We start from the raw sequence: 19,231 nt of genomic DNA on the forward strand, positions 1-19,231 counted from the left end.
TTTTTATTTTTTTTCCCCTGGCATCCCTAAGGAATACAACTTGTCTTTAAAGCTGTCTGACAGCAGTTATCCATCTAAACTGTTTTGTCGCAGTGTAAAACATAGGTCATCGAATGGAAAACAATTCATAAAAAGCTCCGATAGAGGTTGTCATAGATTATCATCTTTGTCAACATTCTCACTTATAACTTGAATAAAGTAACCCTGAGGAAATACTAAAATCATCATAGCCTGTTGTGAAGTGCATACTCTTTGTATCAGAGGAAATCCAAACGAAGTAAATTTCTTCATTGTATCAGATCAGTGGAACTGACACGGGTTCTGTTATTTTAACTTCTTTTGTACACCCTTAAATTAGGCCTAAGAAAGTTGTCCAGTAAATGTCCCATGTCCTTCTACTAGTGTTGAATATTTGCAAAAGTATATGTGATAGTGAATGAATCAGACTCATTCTGAATGGAACTAAGTTTCCATAAACATCTACTGGATTACCCCTTCTCATAGATGCAGTTTGCACCTGTAACTAGTTTAGAGACACAGGAATTACATATGCATCTGATAGCAACTGCTGTCCAACTCCAGTAACCTCAGAATTAAGATCATGTGGCTATTTGAGTACACAGTTTTTTAGACCCATGTAATTTTTATCAGGGTAAGAGATTTGCCAACACAAGATTGAGATTCCCACAGCGGAGAATGGTTTACATTATAAAGTAAATTTAAAACAGTCAACTGCCAATTACCTACATGTATCATTATCCCTTATTCCCTCATGCCAGAATTCCTGTACAGCCTTTTAGCTGACTTTCTAAATGAGAAACTTCAGCTATCCAATCTAATCTGCCAGATAAGTGGTCCTCAGAGCCTATCAGACTTCTAATACGTATTGAGCGCCTACTACATACAAGTAGTGCACCATCGTGAACAATGTGATTTCTAAACACCTCTGCCTGGCTCTCAAAGCCTTTTATACTCTGTTTCCACTTTGTATGTTTTATTTCCCTCCACACCCCAGAGATTGGTTTGCCTTGCTGTATTTGGGCTAATCACATTGTCCTAAGAATAAGCCGGACTCACTCTTGCCTCCAAGCCTACCACATCCTGGAATGCCTTTCCTAATACTTCCATCTTTTCAAATCCTCCCTATCTTTCAAGGTCAGGTTCAAGTAACCTTTATCCCATGAAGCCTTTTCTTAATTCGTTATTGTTTTGTTGTTGTTGTCGTTTAATTTTTTTTTAAGTTTATTTATTTTTGAGAGAGAGAGAGACAGAGTGCAAGCAGAGGAGGGGCAGAGAGAGAGGGAGACACAGAATCCAAAGCAGGCTCCAGGCTCCAGGCTCCGAGCTGTCAGCACAGAGTCCTATGCGGGGCTTGAACCCACAAACCATGAGATCATGACCTGAGCCGAAGTCGGATGCTTTCCCGACTGAGCCACCCAGACACCTTTTAATACATTACTGTTAATTGTTCTCTCTCTCCTCTAAACTGAAAATATGTTCAGAATATATCTTCTCTCCCTCCTCCACTGCTAACACCCTAACCCAAGCCATTGTCTCTTGCCTGGATTGCTATCCCACTCTTTGACAGGTTGTCCTGCCTCTGCCCTCACCTCCCAACTGCTTAGCCTCAACCCATCATGCAGAGGGATCACCTTAAAATATAAGTCAGATCTGTCAGTCAGCTCACAACCCAGCAGCAGTTCCTCACATCATTTAGGATGAAATCCGAGTCTGCCTCCACCCCAACCCCACCCTGGTCAACATATCTGTCCTTTCCTCACTCAGCTCCAGCCACACTGGCCTCCTCACTGTTCCTCCCACATTCCAAGCATGCCCCTGCTTTAGTGCTTTTGCTCTAGTTCTTGCTCCTTCCTTGAACCCTCATTCTCTGACATCTTCTCTTGTCAGCTCCTTCTAATCTTGGCTCAGATATCACTTCTGGTAAGGACTGCCTCTACCCCCACTGTTGAATTCTCTGTCCTCCCCACCATCCTTCCCCTTCCCCTTGCTCGGTATTCTTATTTCTAAAGCACTCATCATCTTCTAACATACCATATAATTTACTCATTTATTATATTTATTGTTTATTGCCCAGGTTCTCACACTAACATATTAACATATTAACTAACATATTACTAACATATGAAGGCAGGAGTCTTTGTCTTGTTGGCTCACTCGCTGATATATCCCAAATGGCTAAGACATGGTCGGTAGATGGCCGGGCTCATTAATACTTGTTAAAATAAAAAAACAAAACCCTCTATGTTGATCGGTATCACACTATTTAGCCTTTAATTGAAGACTGCCTGATACTATTTTCTGCTTTATACATTCCCCTAGTCCAAATTATATAGTCATTGAAGATAAGACTCATGTTTTATTATCTTCTTTATTCTGCAAGTATCTAACATATAATAGGTATCTAATAAACTCATTGTTGACTTATTAGTACCAAGTTGATCTGCTGCTGTAGCTTACCAGCTCCTGCACTCAGACACTGGAATATGTTCAGGAAGTAAAAACAAAAGTTTAGTGTACATGCCAACATATTATTCTAAAATCCATGCTAATATAAACAAACCAACAACATTATATATGTTAACAACCAGGTACAAATACGTTTTGAATTCCCTATTATGCAGTGATTTGCATCATGTGGCTCTGTTGGTTTGAATTATCATTAGTTGAATATCATGTGAATATTTGAATATCATAGGTTTGTGAATTATCCAAATGCCTGACTTCTTTTGTAGTCCTGCCTACCTTTTGATACATCCAGTATTCATTTGACTTTCAGGAGACCTATTTGCTAGCAGTGCTAAAAAAAGCAACATATTTGATTAACCAATATCCAGTATGTAAAGCAGTTAGCACAGTGCCTGATATGTAATAGGTGTCCAAAAAATTTAGTTTTGTCTTCTCACCCCTAAAATGGAAGTTACAACTTGGGGATAATACAGATTTTCATTATCTATGTTATCAAAAATTTTGTTACCATGATTAATTAAGTCAGACTTACTGTTTACTGGCTTACAATCTTTTCCTTGGCAGTTTTCCCCCCCAGAATATTTAGGTATTATCTGATAGATACATATTATTAATCACAGTTCCAGAAGAAAGAAGCCCTGGTTCAATTTCTTGTTTGGCAAAGAGCCAATGGCAGAATTGTTTCAACAAAGAGCAACAGTTGAAATACGCTTCTGTCTTTCTCAGGTTCCAGACATGTAAACACCATGGCTCACCTTACTTCTTCTCAATTAAGTCACTTCTTTTGGAAAAAGTGAAACATTCATTATTCTTATTTTTGACTTACATTAGCAGTTGAATATTTTTTTGGCAATTGAAGATTTTTAACATGAGATTGTTGGATATTACTTTACTGTTGTCTCATGCTTTACCTAAAACCCTGATTTTAGTTTTTAAAATTTTAAACCTGTTACATAGACTGTCTGGGAAAGTTAGCTTAATTGACTAAAATATGATCCTAATAAGAACCAAACTTGTCAGTTTGATGTATGGCCAGATTTACATAGAAATCTCTGCCATTTACAAAGAAGTCTCTTTGCCATTGATATAACCACATTTCTAGCCATTTATAAGATACAAACAATTGGCCTAGGAGAAATTGATCCAGTTTGCAAGCATATGTCCTAATAAAAATTTAATCATGTTTGATATCATATACATTTAGTTACTTTGCTTAAGGAAACCCAGGTAATCTAAGGGACATACTGTATGATAGAAGCAAGTGTCTTTTCCTTGGAATATATTTATCAATAATAATGCAAATCTTAATCCTCTCCCTGGGTCATCATAATTCAAAACACATCTCTACCGTGAAGTTATCCCAGATTAGTTCAGAACATGTTAGTCTCTTTCTACTCTACATTTCTAAGGCACTTATTGTCTCTATCACTGGTTTGGTCTCTATACTGCCTTCTCTTTTAAACATCTTTCACCTTGGTAAGCTTCTCAAGGTCAAGAACTACATTATAATGTATTTCTTCTAAGTCCTGAAAAATACCTTGCATATAGTATTAGGTAATTGGTTATCTTGATTTGAGATAGTTTGCGTTTTATATTACTGACTGAGCATGTACTGAGATTAAGATATTGAGAAAGGAAAATACCAAAGAAAAGTAAAACAAGGAGAGGCTTTGGGAAGAGAAATACTGTACTAAAATGTAATGATAACTCTTCTAAGCAAAAAAGTTTATGGAATAAATTGTTGATACAAAGAAGAGTTAGATAATTACCATAAAACTGGTAGCTTGGATTTAAGCCACTGACTTTATTTAATTTAAATAGAATGTCTCAAAAGACAACTAATCCAAAAGTGTTAACTTCCCAAATATAGGACACCTGATGTAGGCATTAATATTTGTGAAAAGATTCCCTGCATTTAAAAAAAAATACAGGGTTCTTGTAAAGTAGAATAGGCCTTGCATATAAGCCAGGCATATCTAAAGCAAAAACAGGGGCACTGGGGTGGCCTAGTCAGTTAAGTGTCCAACTCCTGGTTTCGGGTCATGGTTCATGAGAAAAGAGCCCCACATGAAGCTCTGCACTGACAGCATGGAGATTGCTTGGGATTCTCTCTTTCTCCCTTTCTTCTGCCTCTCCATCACTCATTCTTTCTCTCTTTCTCAAAATAAATAAATAAACTTCTTAAAAAAATAAAGCAAAAACATAACTTTTAATACTCTTTAGAATAAAATGTGCACCCTTTGAATTTTTACCTTACCTGTCTCTGCTGATTTGAGAACCTTAGCTGAATATGTATTTAGCCTGTATTATACAATGAAGCCAGTTAGAAAAATAGGTAGTTTATTAAGACCGATTTTAATACCATTTTATAACTTCTGAATTTAGAAAAATTCTTAAATACACTAGAAATCCTATAACAATACTTTTAACACAAATGAAAGAGTTTTTGTTGGCTTATGTATGTGGTCTGCATGTTTTTTTCTATCAACTCCTACTCCCAAGACCATCTCTCCTATTTAAGCTTTTTACCAAAGTATAGCATATATAGAGAAAAGTATGTAAATCATTTTCACAAATGAACAAATGTGTAATTCACACTCAGATAAAGAAATAGAACCATACCAGCCCTCTGGAAACCTTCTGACTATTCTAATTTCTAACCCATGGATCAGTTTGCTGTTTTGGGATTTTATATGAATAAGTCATACATTGTTTACTCTTCTGTGTCTGGATTCCTTTGCTCAGTATTTGTTTCATAGTCACATTACTGAATATAACTCCATTTCATTCTTATTACTGTATTTCATTGTGTGAATATATCAAAGTATATTTATATGTCCTGTTGAGGGGCATTCAGGTAGTTTTCCTTATTTCAAATAGTACAACTACGAATATTCTCATGTAGGTCTTTCAGTGAACAAGGGTACACATTTCTGTTAGATGTATATGTAGGCCATACGATGTGTTCAGCTTTAAGAGACACTACCAGACAGTTTTGAACATGGCTGTACCATTTATACTTCCCCCAGCAGTGTCTGAGTGTTCCACTTGATCCACATCTTTACTGGTACTTGACATTTTCTATCTTTTTCATTTTAGCCATTCTGGCACCTTTATGGTAGCATCACATTGTAATGTTTATTTCCCTTTTTCTGATAACTAACAAGTTAAGCACTTAAAAATATATATTTATTACCTGTTTAGCTCTACTTTTTTGTGAACTGCTTGTTCAGGTCTTTTGCCCATTTTTACATTGGGTACTTTACGTATGAGTTCTTTTTTTTTTTTTTTTTTTTTTTAATGTTTATTCTTGAGACAGAGACAGCACATGAACAGGGGAGGGGCAGAGAGAGAGGGAGACACAGAATCCGAAACAGGCTCCAGGCTCTGAGCTGTCAGCACAGAGCCTGACACGGGGCTTGAACCCACGAGCCGTGAGATCATGACCTGAGGTGAAGTCGGACGCTTAACCAACTGAGCCACCCAGGTGTCCCGGAGTTCTAAAGCATACTTTTGTCAAATATACCTATTGCAGATATCTTCTCCCATGTGTTGCTTTTTCATTTGCTTAATAAGAAGTTTTAATCTTAAATATAATCAAGATTATCTAATTTTTCTTTTATAATCAGTGCTTTTTATATCCTGTCAAAGAAATTTTTGCCTACTCCAAGGTTGATGAAGTGTTACTGGAGTTTTTGTTTTAAAAACTCTTTTGTTTTATATTTCACATTTAGATCTGCAATCCACATAGAATTGATTTTTGCATATGTTGTAAGGTAGGGGGTGATTCACTTTTTTCCATATGGATATACAGTTGACTTCATTTATTGACAACATGTTCCTTTTCCCCACTACACTGCAGTAACATTTTGGTCATAACCTAAGTGACCATATACATGTGGGATTGATTGTGGACTTGCTCTCCTGTTGCATTGGTCTATTTTTCTTTTTGTGCCAATTAATGTATTATCTTAATTTACTGTAGTTTTATAATTGGGTTTAATATTTGGTAGTAAAATCCTCCAGCGCTGTTCTTTTCTTCAAGATTACCTTGGCTATTCTTGGCTCTTTGAATTTCCATATAAATTTTAGACTAAACATGTCAGTTTCTACACCAAAATGCTAATATTTTGATTAGAATTCTTCTGAATCTAGGGGTGCCTTGGTGGCTCTGTTGGTTAAGCGTCCAACTTCGGCTCAGGTCATGATCTCACAGTTCATGGGTTAGAGCCCTGCATCAGGCTCTAAGCTGATAACTCAGAGCCTGGAACCTGCTTCAGATTCTGTGTCTCCCTGTCTCACTCTGTCCCTCCCCTGTTTGTGCCCTCGCTCTCTGTCTCTCTGTCTCTCTGTCTTTCTGTCTCTCTCAATCTCAAAAATGAATAAATAAACATTATAAAAATTTTTTCTGACTCTAGATAAATATGGAGAGAATTGACAGCTTTATAATATTGAATATTCCAGTCCCTGAACACAGTATATCCTTTCATTTATTTAGATACTTTTTTTTAAATAATAGTCTTGAGTTTTGATTATAGCAGTCTTACACATATTTTGCTAGATTTTTCCCCCTAGGTATTTGATGTTTTTGATGTTATTGTAAAAATCATTTTAAAATGTCATTTTCCATTTGTTGCTGGCTTATAAAAATACAGTTCATTTTTGAATATTGATTGACCTTATATCCAGCAACTTTTCTAAATTCTCTTATTAACTGTAATGGTTTAACTTTTTTATACACACAATCATGTCATCTGTGAGTAATGTTAGTTTTTTTTTTCTTGTCTAATCCTTGCTGTTGTTTTTTTCCCCTGTTTCATTGGATAGGATTTCCAGTACACTGTTGAATAGAAGCCGTGATAGCTAGTGTGCTTATCTCATTCCTGATCTCAAAGGAAAACTTTACATATTTCACCATCAAGTATGATGGCTACTTTAGGTTTTTGTTTGTTTGTTGTTTACAGATGTTCTTTATCAGATTAATGAAGTTACCTTTTCTTCCTAGTTAAGAGATTTTTAAAATCATGAATGAGTTTTGAATTGTGTAAAATGCTTTCATGTAGAATATGTTTAATAATGCTATAATAGCTCAGGAGGAGTATTTAAACATGAAAATATTTACTGTTTTTACTGTTACATTTTACTATATACTATTATATACTACTATATACTACTGTGGCTATTTTAATATCACATTGTAATATTTTTTGAGATAATATATAGTATAGCTAGTGAAAATCTGCAAATCAGCCCATAACCACTGGAAATCTGGCTACATCTGTTTTGACACTTTTGTTCTCATGTTTGTTTAGCTTATGACTATTGTCTTCTCATTAAGGGTGCTTGGCACAGTAAATTAAAAACAAGAGTACACAGAAGCATAGTGTATCACATCATTTTGCCAGACTAAACAACTCTAAGTAAGACAATGCCTTCCCACTCTGATAATTTCAGGCTATTAGAGATGCTTCAGTAGTAAAGCATTATTTAAAACTGCTACAACTCTTATCTTTTCCTGGTTGCAGGAGGACCCTTTACAAGATTGGAGAGGTGAACAAAGCAAAGAGAAATAGTACTCTGGCAGATCTTTGGTGGTCCCTCCTTTCTGAATAATTAACAAACTCCTGGACCATTCCCTTAATTTTTTCTTTTCCACTCAGTGTCCTCTCTCCTATTTTCATTCCCTTCTCACTATAAAGCCAAAACCAAAATGTGTCAAAGGAGCAAGCAGGAGAGAACATTCTGATTTTTTTTTTCTGACCTCCATATTGTTCCTTCACTTGCTGCTCATACGTGCTTAGTAAAGTAGGAATTTCAGCTAAACCATAGTAATAACTAACTGTTCAACAGACTTAGCTTTACTGTTGATTAGATTACTAGTAAGTCTCCCTTTAGAAACACGTGAAGGTAGTTTTAGTAAAAGACCCAAGCTTGAGTTAGTTTGACCATGATGAAAACAAGGACATGAATCTCCAGCTCAGGAAGCAGAAGAAAAGATGGTCACGGATGAAGGCATGATCCTGTTATCTTTCCTGTCTCTTGATACCTCAGGATTGGATTAAGCAAGCTATGTAAATAAGATGTGGCCCAGGCAAGAGAAAATGAACTCTTGAAAAACTTAAGTGAATGTGTCCTTGTCTAAAAGCTGGTGAAAAATGCTTTGTTGATCTGAATGTAAAAATTTGCTATGAGACCTTCTGGCTCATTATAAAGAAAAGTGCATATATGGTTACATACTGGAATGCTTCAACCTCTGCCAAGGTTCCCAGTGGGAGTATCAACAGGGAACCAGACCACAGAAGCATTGCATTTGGGTTTTAGTCTAAGTAGAGAACAGAATGAAAATATATTTTCTTGGGGCACCTGGGTGGTTCATTGAGTTGAGTGTCCAACTCTTGATTTTGGCTCAGGTCCTGATTCTAAAGTTGTGGAATTGAGCCCCACATCAAGCTCTGCTCTGTGCATGGAGCCTGCTTAAGATTCTCTCTCTCTCTCTCTCTCTCTCTCTCTCTCTCTCTCTCTCTCTCCCCCCTCCCTCCCTCCCTCCCTCCCTCCCTCTGTCTTTCCTCCGCTCACACATGCACGCACGCACACACTCTCTCTCTAAAATACATTTTTTTTTTAAATAAATTTTCTTACTTTGAAGGAACAAATGACACAGCAGGTAATCCATTTCTAATCCTTTTAATTCATGGTGTACAAAATAAGAGGTTCTCTGTTCAGAGAAATCAAAACAGGATTCAGACCCTAGTACCTATTACCTGTTGACATCAGGCAAAGCAATTAACCCCTTTCTGTCTAATGTTTTCAATCTGTTGGGTGGTGATAATAGTATTATATAACCCATAGGACTATTTATAGATTTAAATTATATATATATATGTATACATTTATAAATTTTACACATAAACATTTAATAAATTATAAATTACATATATAATGTTTTTAAGGTACAGTGCCTGTCATGTAAGTACTTCAGAAGTATTAGCTATTATTAAATTTTACTTTTTCCTGCTTTACTGATCAAAATCAGTGATACCAGTGAAGGAAAAGAAATGAATTGATAGAATTTGTTTTTTAAATGCTTGAGCCAGAAGGACAGTCAACTATTGATCAAGTACAAAAAATATTTTATGATTTTCCTTTATTTTACTTGATACTACATTAAAATTTTCTCTACTTTTCCAGGTTTTATTGTATGATAATTCCTTTTAGGAAGACTGAGAAATAGGCAAGGAGTATATTTATTCCCTCTGTTCAGTGATACTACAATTAAAAGATATTTACCTTAATTTTTACTTATATGAAAGTAATACTTGTACCCAGTTTTCAAAGTCAGGATAAAGCTTCTCATGAAGAACAGTGACCCTCAGTCTCACACCCAGTTCCCATTCCTCAGAAGTAAATTTTACTTCTTTTAAACATTTCTCCTGGAACTTACCTCTATGTCTTTAAAATAACATGCTTATGCTGCTAATTTTAAAAATTGTATTCATTACCCACTGACTTCCTACAATGGAAGATAAGAGGTTAGCCCTTTATCACCACACCCCTTTTCCCAAAACACAAACTTCTTCCCCCCAATCATGACCCCCCCCCCCAATCTTCATGATGCAGCTATTTGTAATTGTAAGTGAAATCAGTTGTCCGTGTCTGCATCATCTTAGCTTTGGAAATACTGCTTCCAGTTGAACCAGGCACGGTATACTACAATTGTTTCAGATCCTGAAGAACTGTTTATTTTTCTGAAGTTAACTTTTTTTTTTAACTAGAAACTTTTTGCTCATTTTTGCTGTTCCTTTTCCACATGTTAGGTACTCTCAAACTCTCTGACAGTAATAAGAACTCTAAATGGTCATATATATCAGGGATTCTGATTTCCTGGGTGATGTCACATGGCTTTCTTCACTTTCCTGTTCTCTTCCCTCCAGGCTGCTCCAGAACTATTGCCTTTGTTTCCTGGATCCCATATTTTCTTTTTGTTGTGGTGTGGAACTAGAAAGAGTACATGGGGGGGGGGGGGGGGTGTGACTTTTTTTGAGGACTTATATTTCTGAAAATGTATAACATTCCAAGTTGGAAATAATTTTTTCTTTGAATTTTGAAGACTCTGCTCTGTTGATTTTCTGGCTTCCAGTATTGTGTTCAGCAGTTCACTATCATTCTGGTTCCTGATCCTTTATATGGGACTTTTTTTTCTGTCTGGTAGCTTTTAGGATGGTTTCTATAAAAAAGAGCATTAGTCTTTTTATTTTCTTTTTAAGTTTATTTTGAATGAGAGAGAGAAGGGCTGAGAGAGAGAGAGAAAGAGAGAGAGAGAGAGAGAGGGGGGGAGAATCCCAAGCAGGCTCCACGTTATCAGCACAGAGACTGACACAGGGCTTAAACCCACAAACTGTGAGATCATGACCTGAGCTAAAATCAAGAGTCAGTCACTTAACCAACTGAGCCACCCAGGCACGCGGAGCATTAGTCTTTTTAGTGATTCCTTTCTGCGTGGCTTAACTAAGAAGTCCTTTCTCTCTTGGGTATTGTTGTTCCTTGTTTTTTGTTTTTGTTTGTTTTTAAAATTTTTTTAATTTTTTTTTTTTTTTTTGAAAGAGACAGACAGACTGTGAGGAGGGGAGAGGCAGAGAGAGAGCGAGACACAGAATCCAAAGCAGGGTCCAGGCTCTGAGCTGTCAACACAGAGCCCAAGGAAGGGCTTGAACTCACGAACCACAAGATCATGACTTAAGCCAAAGTTGTTGGATGCTTAACCAACTGAGCCACCCAGGTACCCCTGGATTTTATTGTTTTAGCCAATGTAAATCCTTGCCCTTGGTTACTCTAAAGTTAAAGAAAACTTGAGGGACAGCTTGATAACAGTTTTCAAGTACAAGTACAAATATGCAGAGAATGGTAACTATGTGTGTTTAGAAAGGGGGGGGGGGGAGTTACAAACTCCAACACAGGTTACACCATCACTTCCCAAACTATTCCATGAAATGTGAGGCTCCTCAGATGTTGCATACTGTGCCTTTCTTCTCCTTTGTACGTTCTTATGAATTATTAGCATATGAGCCTTAAGAAGTTCTGCATAAACCTGTTTAACCTTGCATGACCTAGCATTTCTGAAATTTATTTGCTTACCGAATTTTTCTTTTTAATTATTTTAAAAGGAACATCATTAACATATGTATAACACAGTTGGAGAAATGCCAGGTAAGACCTAGACTTTCCTGGCTACAAAAGAGCAATTAAGCATTGGAATGAGTAACTGAGTGAAGCTGTGGACTCCTTTTCCAGAGGTCTTTAAAACAGGACATCTGTTGAAGGCGTAGTCCTGTTTGAACAATAGGACTTTGCTAGTGTTTCTTCCTCTTCCTGTCCCCTAGTGGTAGCTTTGGAGGCCATGAGCCCACCTTTTACATGATTCTAGTACTGTGGTTCCTGATATGTATAAGAATGACTGCTACTACTAATAATTATATTTATTGAGAACTTACTAAGTGTCTGGCCCTATGTTAGGTGCTTTACACATATTCGCTAATTTAATCTTTGTAACAACTCCATGAGGTAGGCAATATTCTTTAATAGATGGGTTAATTAGGGATAAAGAGACGCAAAACTGGCCCAGCAATAGGTCAAGATTAAAGCCCAGAGCATCTCACATGATAACTGGCTCATTTACCTCCATCGTTAATGTTCAGAATGGCAGCCCGCAAAAAATAAATAAGTAACTTATGTGTGCTTGTATTTGTTATGTAGAAACTTGGACTGATCTGTGCTCACTCTATTAGATTATTCCCTAAACCTTTTGATGAATTCAGAGTTTATTAATTTTTGTTAGGAACAAATTCCGTTACAGATGATTTTACTCTAATTTGCCATCCAGTTGCATGAGACTTCTTGCCTTCATAAATTTGATGTTGTTCCTATATATAAAGACCCCCAAAAATCTGGATCTGTGAAAATTGGGACAATCCTTAAAAAGCCCCATTTTCAACATATTCACATATAGTAACACCTTTGTAATGTGGTGTAGAGAACACTAGGGTAGGAGGCAGAAAACCTGGATTCTCACATGGTCAGCTATGTGCTATGTGCTGTGGGCAAATCACTTTCTCTCATTGTCCTAATCTGTCAAATGAGGGACTTTGAGTATCTCAGAGACCTTTTCCACTCTAATATTTCAAGATGATTTTTGTCTCTGGGTATCAGCTATCATAATGGGAGAAGACTTAAATTAGAAACTTCCCAGGTCAGTTTACACCGCAGAATGATTTGCATGAACCAATGGGAGGGGCTGGATAAATAAGCCGGAGCCATCCTGCTGAGTACTATATTAGAAGAGATTGAAAAAAATTAGTGACTTAAATGTCTCTTTAAGGTCACCTCCAACAAGGCTACTGAATTTTAGAGAATCTATGGAAGTCTTTCTCTTTTTTAGTATATGTGCTGCCCAAGCGAGCACAACACCTTTCTCTAAAGTTAAGTTTTATTTGATAATAAATAGGGGATAGTATATCCCCAACCCTCTGTACTGGGACATCCTAGGTGTTCACTGAAGGCTTGTGGAAATTAATTGTTGTTTAGGATAGAACAGTAGGATCAGAAAGAGAATTTGTTTTTCTAACCAGTTTAGAAAGTTAAGAAAAAAAAGTTTAGAAGGTGAAGTGTGCAGGCTGTGGCATTTTCAACCATCTGGGTTCATTATCCACCTTTACTACTTAGTAACTGTGTGTTCTCCAGCAAGTTAGATACTTCCATGTCTCACTTTCCCCTTTTCTAAAGAGAATTGAGTGTACCTGCCTCGTGGGGTTGTTGTGAGGATTAAATAAACATGGTCCAAGTGTTGTATTTGGCACAATACTTAGGAAAGATTTAGCATTCTGTTAGTATTAGCTAATGTAATTAGCTAATGTATTGAGGAGATGCAGTGTTTCTCCAGAAATTCCAATAGAAGTTTTCCTTTTCTTAGGGGACAGCGTAAAACCCCAAAGGTAAACCACATAGTTCTGGTGTTTGATTTAATACATTATCACCTTTTCTGGCCACTTCCATATTCCCAAATAATGATACATTTCCATGTAGAGAGGTTACTTTATTTTGGCATGATACTGGTTGTATTTTTGTTTGAAATACATTATACTTTGGAGTATTGTGCACAGTCTGCTCACTGACTATAATAGAGCATAAAGCCAAGTTTGAAGGTTTAAATAAATGGCACAAATTCATGTCCTTGCTTACAATGTGTGCCTAAAGACTTTTGCTTGAAACACACTTAAGATTGTGAAATTGATGGATAAACGCTGATGCAACCCACTCCTGTCACCCAGCTGGAAAGTTAAGACACTTATCCCTGAGAAGGGCTGTTGCTCATGAAAATATTTTGTTCATTTGTTCTTTCATGGGTAATTGCACAGAGTAACAAAAAACACCTACTCGACTTACAGCTTGGCAGAAACAGTAGCTTATGTTTTCTAGAGACAAAATTAGAAGCAGGCTCCCTGGACCCATCCCTAAGTCAAAATAAAATAAAATGTCTAGGAAACCACTATGCCTCCCAGTTACTATAGTCCATAGAGTAATACTGTTTAGGTCAGTATGTCCCAAAATAAAAGGACAGAGAGAAGTGAAAGGAGAAAAGGAAAATATGTATTTGAGTTAATATGTTTTTGTAGAGATGAAGAGGCAAGGTGTTTTTCTTTCTTATGTTGTCTTTCATATGGGGCGGGGGGAGAATTTGTAGGACCCTAATCTTGTTTCTGCAATTATCAAGAGAAAAACTGAATGCATATACTTTGTTGAGGGGAGAGGTTACAGCTTAAATTATATTTTACTTATAATATTGAAGATTAACATCTTTTCTAGGGGAACCCAAGTGTTAGCAAAATTACATCATTGAGAGAGTATCTTCATTCTTTCCCTCTTCTTTTATTTTTTAAACATTTTTATGCATTTTTAATTGTAATTTTTATTTATTTTTTTAAGTAATCCCTACACCCAACATGGGGCTCAAACTCACAACCCCAAAATCAAGGGTCACATGCTCTACTGTCTGAGCCACCCAGGCACCCCTACTTTTTTTCTATTTTCACAGAAAAGTGAATCCTCATTCTACTCTTCTCTATAAGATATCATTCAGTTGGCAGACATTTAGTGAGCAACAACTGTGCATAAGGTGTAAAGAGAAAACAGAAAAATAAGACACCGTCCATTTAGAAGTTGAAATCTGAGAGGCTCCTGGATGGCTCAGACAGTTAAGCATCCGACTCTTGGTTTCAGCTCAGGTCATGATCTCAAGGTTTGTGAGTTCGATCCCTACATCCAGCTCCTCACTGATAGTGTGGAGCCCACTTGGGATTCTCTCTCTCTGCCTCTCTCTGCCCCTCCCCGACTCCCATGTGCAAGCACGCTCTTTCTCTCTCTCAAAATAAATAAATAAACTTAAAAAAAAAACTTGAAATCTGATAGCAGAGATATTTATCCAAATAATTATATCAGAATTAAAAAGGAGGTACAAGAGCTATAGGGACGCAAAGAATTTTTAAGTAGGAGACTTCATGGGAGGTTTCCTGAAAAATGTAGCATTTGGATACTATGGGAATTCCCACTGTGGGAAAGACAGAGGGATTGTGACTTGTAGTGATGGGGGATAGGAAGAAAATACAGGAGCCTTGGCATGAACAAAGATGAGCAGACTAGGAAATGTGCAGCATGTTTAACCTGCACAAATAATATGATATGCCTAAGTAGAGAGTATGCCAAGAATGGAAATGGGGTTTGGGATCACTAGTGGAAAATAAGTAAGTTAGGACTCTGTCGGGGTGGGGGGAGGAGCCTTGAATGCCATGTTAGACATTTAACTTATTAAATACAATGTTTGAAGGTCAGAACTTCTCCTGCATTTCAACTAATATGCCCTTACTAGGAGAGGACAGAAAAAGTGTAGCATTCTGGGGTGGGGCATGGGGAGTGGGAAAAGGGAGGGATGACGAGGTGGAGCACAGGGAATGTTTAGGACAGTGAAGCTATTCAGTGTGCTTCTGTGATGATGGATACATGGCATTATGCATTTGTCAAAATAGCAGAATGTACAACACAAAGAATGAACTGGAATGCAAACTATGGACTTTAGTTGATAATAATGTGTCAATTTTGGCTCATCAATTTTGTGACAAGCGTACCACACTACTGCCATGTGTTAATAACAAGGGAAATGCAAGTTAATAATAGGGGAAATTGTGTGTGTTTCAGGGGTCAGGGAAAGTGAGGAGGGGAATAAAAGTATATGGGAACTCTGTATTTTCTGCTCAACTTTTAAGTAAACCTAAAGCTGATTTTAAAAATAAAGGCTATTTTGGGGGCACTTGGGTGGCTCAGTCAGCTGAGCATCCAACTCTTGATTTTAGCTCAGGTCATGATCCCAGGGTCATGGGATCAAGCCTCGTATCTAGCTCCATGCTGAGCAAGGAGCCTGCTTAAAATTCTCTCACTCTCCCTCTGCTCCTCCCCCACCCACACCCACACCCCCATTCGCATGCCCACACTCTCTTCTCTAAAAAATAAAAAGTAAATAAAAATAAAGGCTATTTTTATTTTTTAATGTTTATTTATTTATTTTGAGAGAGAGCAAGCAAGCAGGGGAGGGGCAGAGAGAGAGAGAGAGGGAGAAAGAGAATCCTAAGCAGGCTCTACGCTGACAGATTCAGGGCTTGATCTCATGTGAGGTCATGACCTGAGCCAAAATCAAGAGTGGGAGGCTTAATCACTTAACCAACTGTGCTATCCAGGTGCCCCAAAGCTATTTTTTTAAAAATGGCATTGTTTTGGCCATGAAATGTACTACAGGTACCAATTTTTAAGTTAGATATTACATCTTTAAAATCACATGAATTTTTCATTCTATTTGTTTATACATAAATGTCTATTTTAACATTAAAATTTTCCCCAAAAATTTTCAATAAATTAAGTGACCCCTTGGAGTATGATTCCTGTATTAAGAAGCATGGCTTTGGTTGACAGGGCGTTATTGAAGTCATAGCAACCAATTATTCTTGCAACATAGATTTTTTTTTGCATCCTTATTTTTATTTCCCAGTATTCATATAGATGCTTATACACTGCCTTTAACTCAGTCAACCTTTATTTTGTTTGCAGATGAACTTTGCAGCAGACATGAGAAATAGTTGATAAACCCACTTTCATGGATATTAAAATTGAGACAAAAGAGGTATATTTTGATAGGAAAGTAAGTTATATCCAGAAAAGGAGATAGAGAAATGTAAAATAAGCTTGCTGAGGAGAAGGGCAAAGTAAGTGGAGTGACCTGGGTTAGTTAGGTTTAAATGAATTGTGAAACAGAGGGCACAGTTTGATGGGTGCCCTTGTCATTTAGAGCATAAATGTTTTTCTGGATGTCATTGAGACCCAGCATGACCTTTAAGCTATCACCAATACACATTCCTCTTCTTGTGTAGTGTTTATACTGTGACTCAGATAACAGGGTTGTTTGGGTACTTATTTATGTAGATATTCAGACATGTGAACCACACGGTGCCTAATGAGTCCTCTTGGAACCACTGAAGCACATTCATAGGACAGTCTCCTTATTTGTGTTTTCAAGGCACTTTGTTTTCCTCATGAAGACCGCAGCTGGAATCTTTAACCTCATGCAAGAGTCAGCCTTTGAGAGTAAATTCCTTAGCTCTCTGCTTGCTGGGAAAAAAACCAAGAGGCCCCCTGACAGATACCCCTAGGAGAGTAGCCCTTCCTCCATAAACTGTTTTCATCAATGAGAGAATGAAGAGATTACATACAGAATAGGATCCTGGGTCCATCTTGAGTTTGAATCCTCTGTTTACCATCTATTGGACACTGGGAAATTCACTTTACTTCTCTGGTCCTGGTTAATCTATAAAGTGGGGATAAGATCTTGGGTTACATGGAATCAGAGATAGAATGTGTCTGGTATATGTGAAGTACTTCAATAAATATTAGTTCACTTCTCCCCCTTCCCTGCCTTGTTCTGCTAAAATTTCACAGCTGCCTCATCACACAGCCACCTCATCAATTCATTTGGTATTTAATATGAGCACCTAGTATGAGCCAGGCCCATTGCTAGGTGATAGAGGTATGACTACAAATAAGACACATAAGCCTGTGATTTCAGGAGCTCTCGGGTTTGTGAACAGTTCATTTCTTTGTCTCCAATGTCAGCGGTCCCAAGTTCACACAGCTTTTCACTAGTGTTTTTGACCAAAAAGTTACCAGTTAAAATACTCAGTGACTGCCTTTTTTTGGTACCACTTTGAAGAGCAAACTGGTTTCAGGACAACCAAGGACCCATTAGGTACCATTTGGATTCACATGTCTGAATATCTATATAAATAAATACCCAGAGAGGTTCCTCCTGCATAAAGGTTTAAAGTCCGCACACTCTGGTGCCTCACAAGTCCACATTAAATACTAAGAACTAAAATCCCTCAGGGATTTCACTCACTGTGGCCGCAAATCATATTTTGAAAAATGTAGGTGGCATGTAGCATCCTCAGCAGGCAATTGATGAAACAAGTTGTTTTGCGGTCTTAGAATCCATATAAGTGTTTTTACCTTTGTGTTTTATATGTTTTCTTGTTTCTGTTTTTGTTTTGTTGTGGTTTTGGTTTGAGGGTGGTTTAAAATTAATGCTGGGCTAGATTCTCATTTTGACATTCACTCATTTATAATCAGATATGTTTCCACATAGCTCTAACCTTTCCATTCTCAATATGAAGAACACTTTCTCCTCTTTAAGGAAAACTGTATGCACAGAAAAGATAAATATTTGAGGAAGTTTTCATAGAGGGATCTTCCCTTCTTAAAAAGATTCATTTTTTAATTAACTTTAAGAATAAAATTATTCGGGGCGCCTGGGTGGCGCAGTCGGTTAAGTGTCCGACTTCAGCCAGGTCACGATCTCGCGGTCTGGGAGTTCGAGCCCCGCGTCAGGCTCTGGGTTGATGGCTCAGAGCCTGGAGCCAGTTTCCGATTCTGTGTCTCCCTCTCTCTCTGCCCCTCCCCCGTTCATGCTCTGTCTCTCTCTGTCCCAAAAATAAATAAACGTTGAAAAAAAAAAATTTAAAAAAAAAAAAAAAGAATAAAATTATTCTTGGGGCGCCTGCATGGCTCAGTTGGTTGAGCATCCGACTTTGGCTCAGGTCATGATCTCACAGTTTGTGAGTTCGAGCCCCACGTCGGGCTCTGTGCTGACAGCTCAGAGCCTGGAGCCTGCTTCAGAGTCTGTGTCTCCCTCTCTCTCTGCCCCTTCCTGCTTATACTCTGTCTCTCTCTCTCTCAAAAATAAATAATCATTAAAAAAAATTAAAAGAATAAAATTATTCTTGAGGCACCTAAGTGGCCCAGTTGGTTGAGTGTCCAGTTCTTGATTTTAGCTCAAGTCATGATCCCAGGGTCATGGGATTGAGCCATGTCTCGGGCTTCACACTGAACACAGAGTCTGCTTGAGATTCTCTGTCTCTCCCTCAGCCCCTCTCCTCTGCCTGTGCACTCTCCTTTCTTCTCTAAAATTAAAAAAGAAAAGTTTAAGAATGAAATTATTCTTACAGTGCAGTTAAGGAATAAATTTTTACCTAAATTTAATGTGCCAAATTTTCTGTCACACAAGACCGTTATAAACACAAATAAGGGAGCAAAATTTTTATCCTGAAGAGAAAAATATTTAGGATCTCTAACTTCGAGAAAGTAAAACTGTCCCAGA

The 19,231-nt window shown here is 37.4% G+C and overlaps 1 protein-coding gene across 3 annotated transcripts in view; it reads left to right on the top strand.

Moving 5' to 3' along the window:
• Positions 1-19,231, top strand: part of PPARG (peroxisome proliferator activated receptor gamma) — a 135,402-nt gene that overhangs the window by 65,350 nt on the left and 50,821 nt on the right. The window contains exon 1 of one of the 3 annotated variants that reach the window (XM_047839295.1): positions 11,209-11,263. The exons of the other annotated variants lie outside the window; for them this stretch is intronic. Coding sequence (XP_047695251.1) covers positions 11,239-11,263 — 25 coding nt within the window. The 5' untranslated portion in view covers positions 11,209-11,238. Of the gene's footprint in view, positions 1-11,208; positions 11,264-19,231 lie in introns of those variants that run through there. 3 annotated transcript variants of the gene reach the window in all.

The sequence above is a fragment of the Prionailurus viverrinus genome, chromosome A2 (genome assembly GCF_022837055.1).
Source record: "Prionailurus viverrinus isolate Anna chromosome A2, UM_Priviv_1.0, whole genome shotgun sequence".
Lineage (NCBI taxonomy): Eukaryota > Metazoa > Chordata > Mammalia > Carnivora > Felidae > Prionailurus > Prionailurus viverrinus.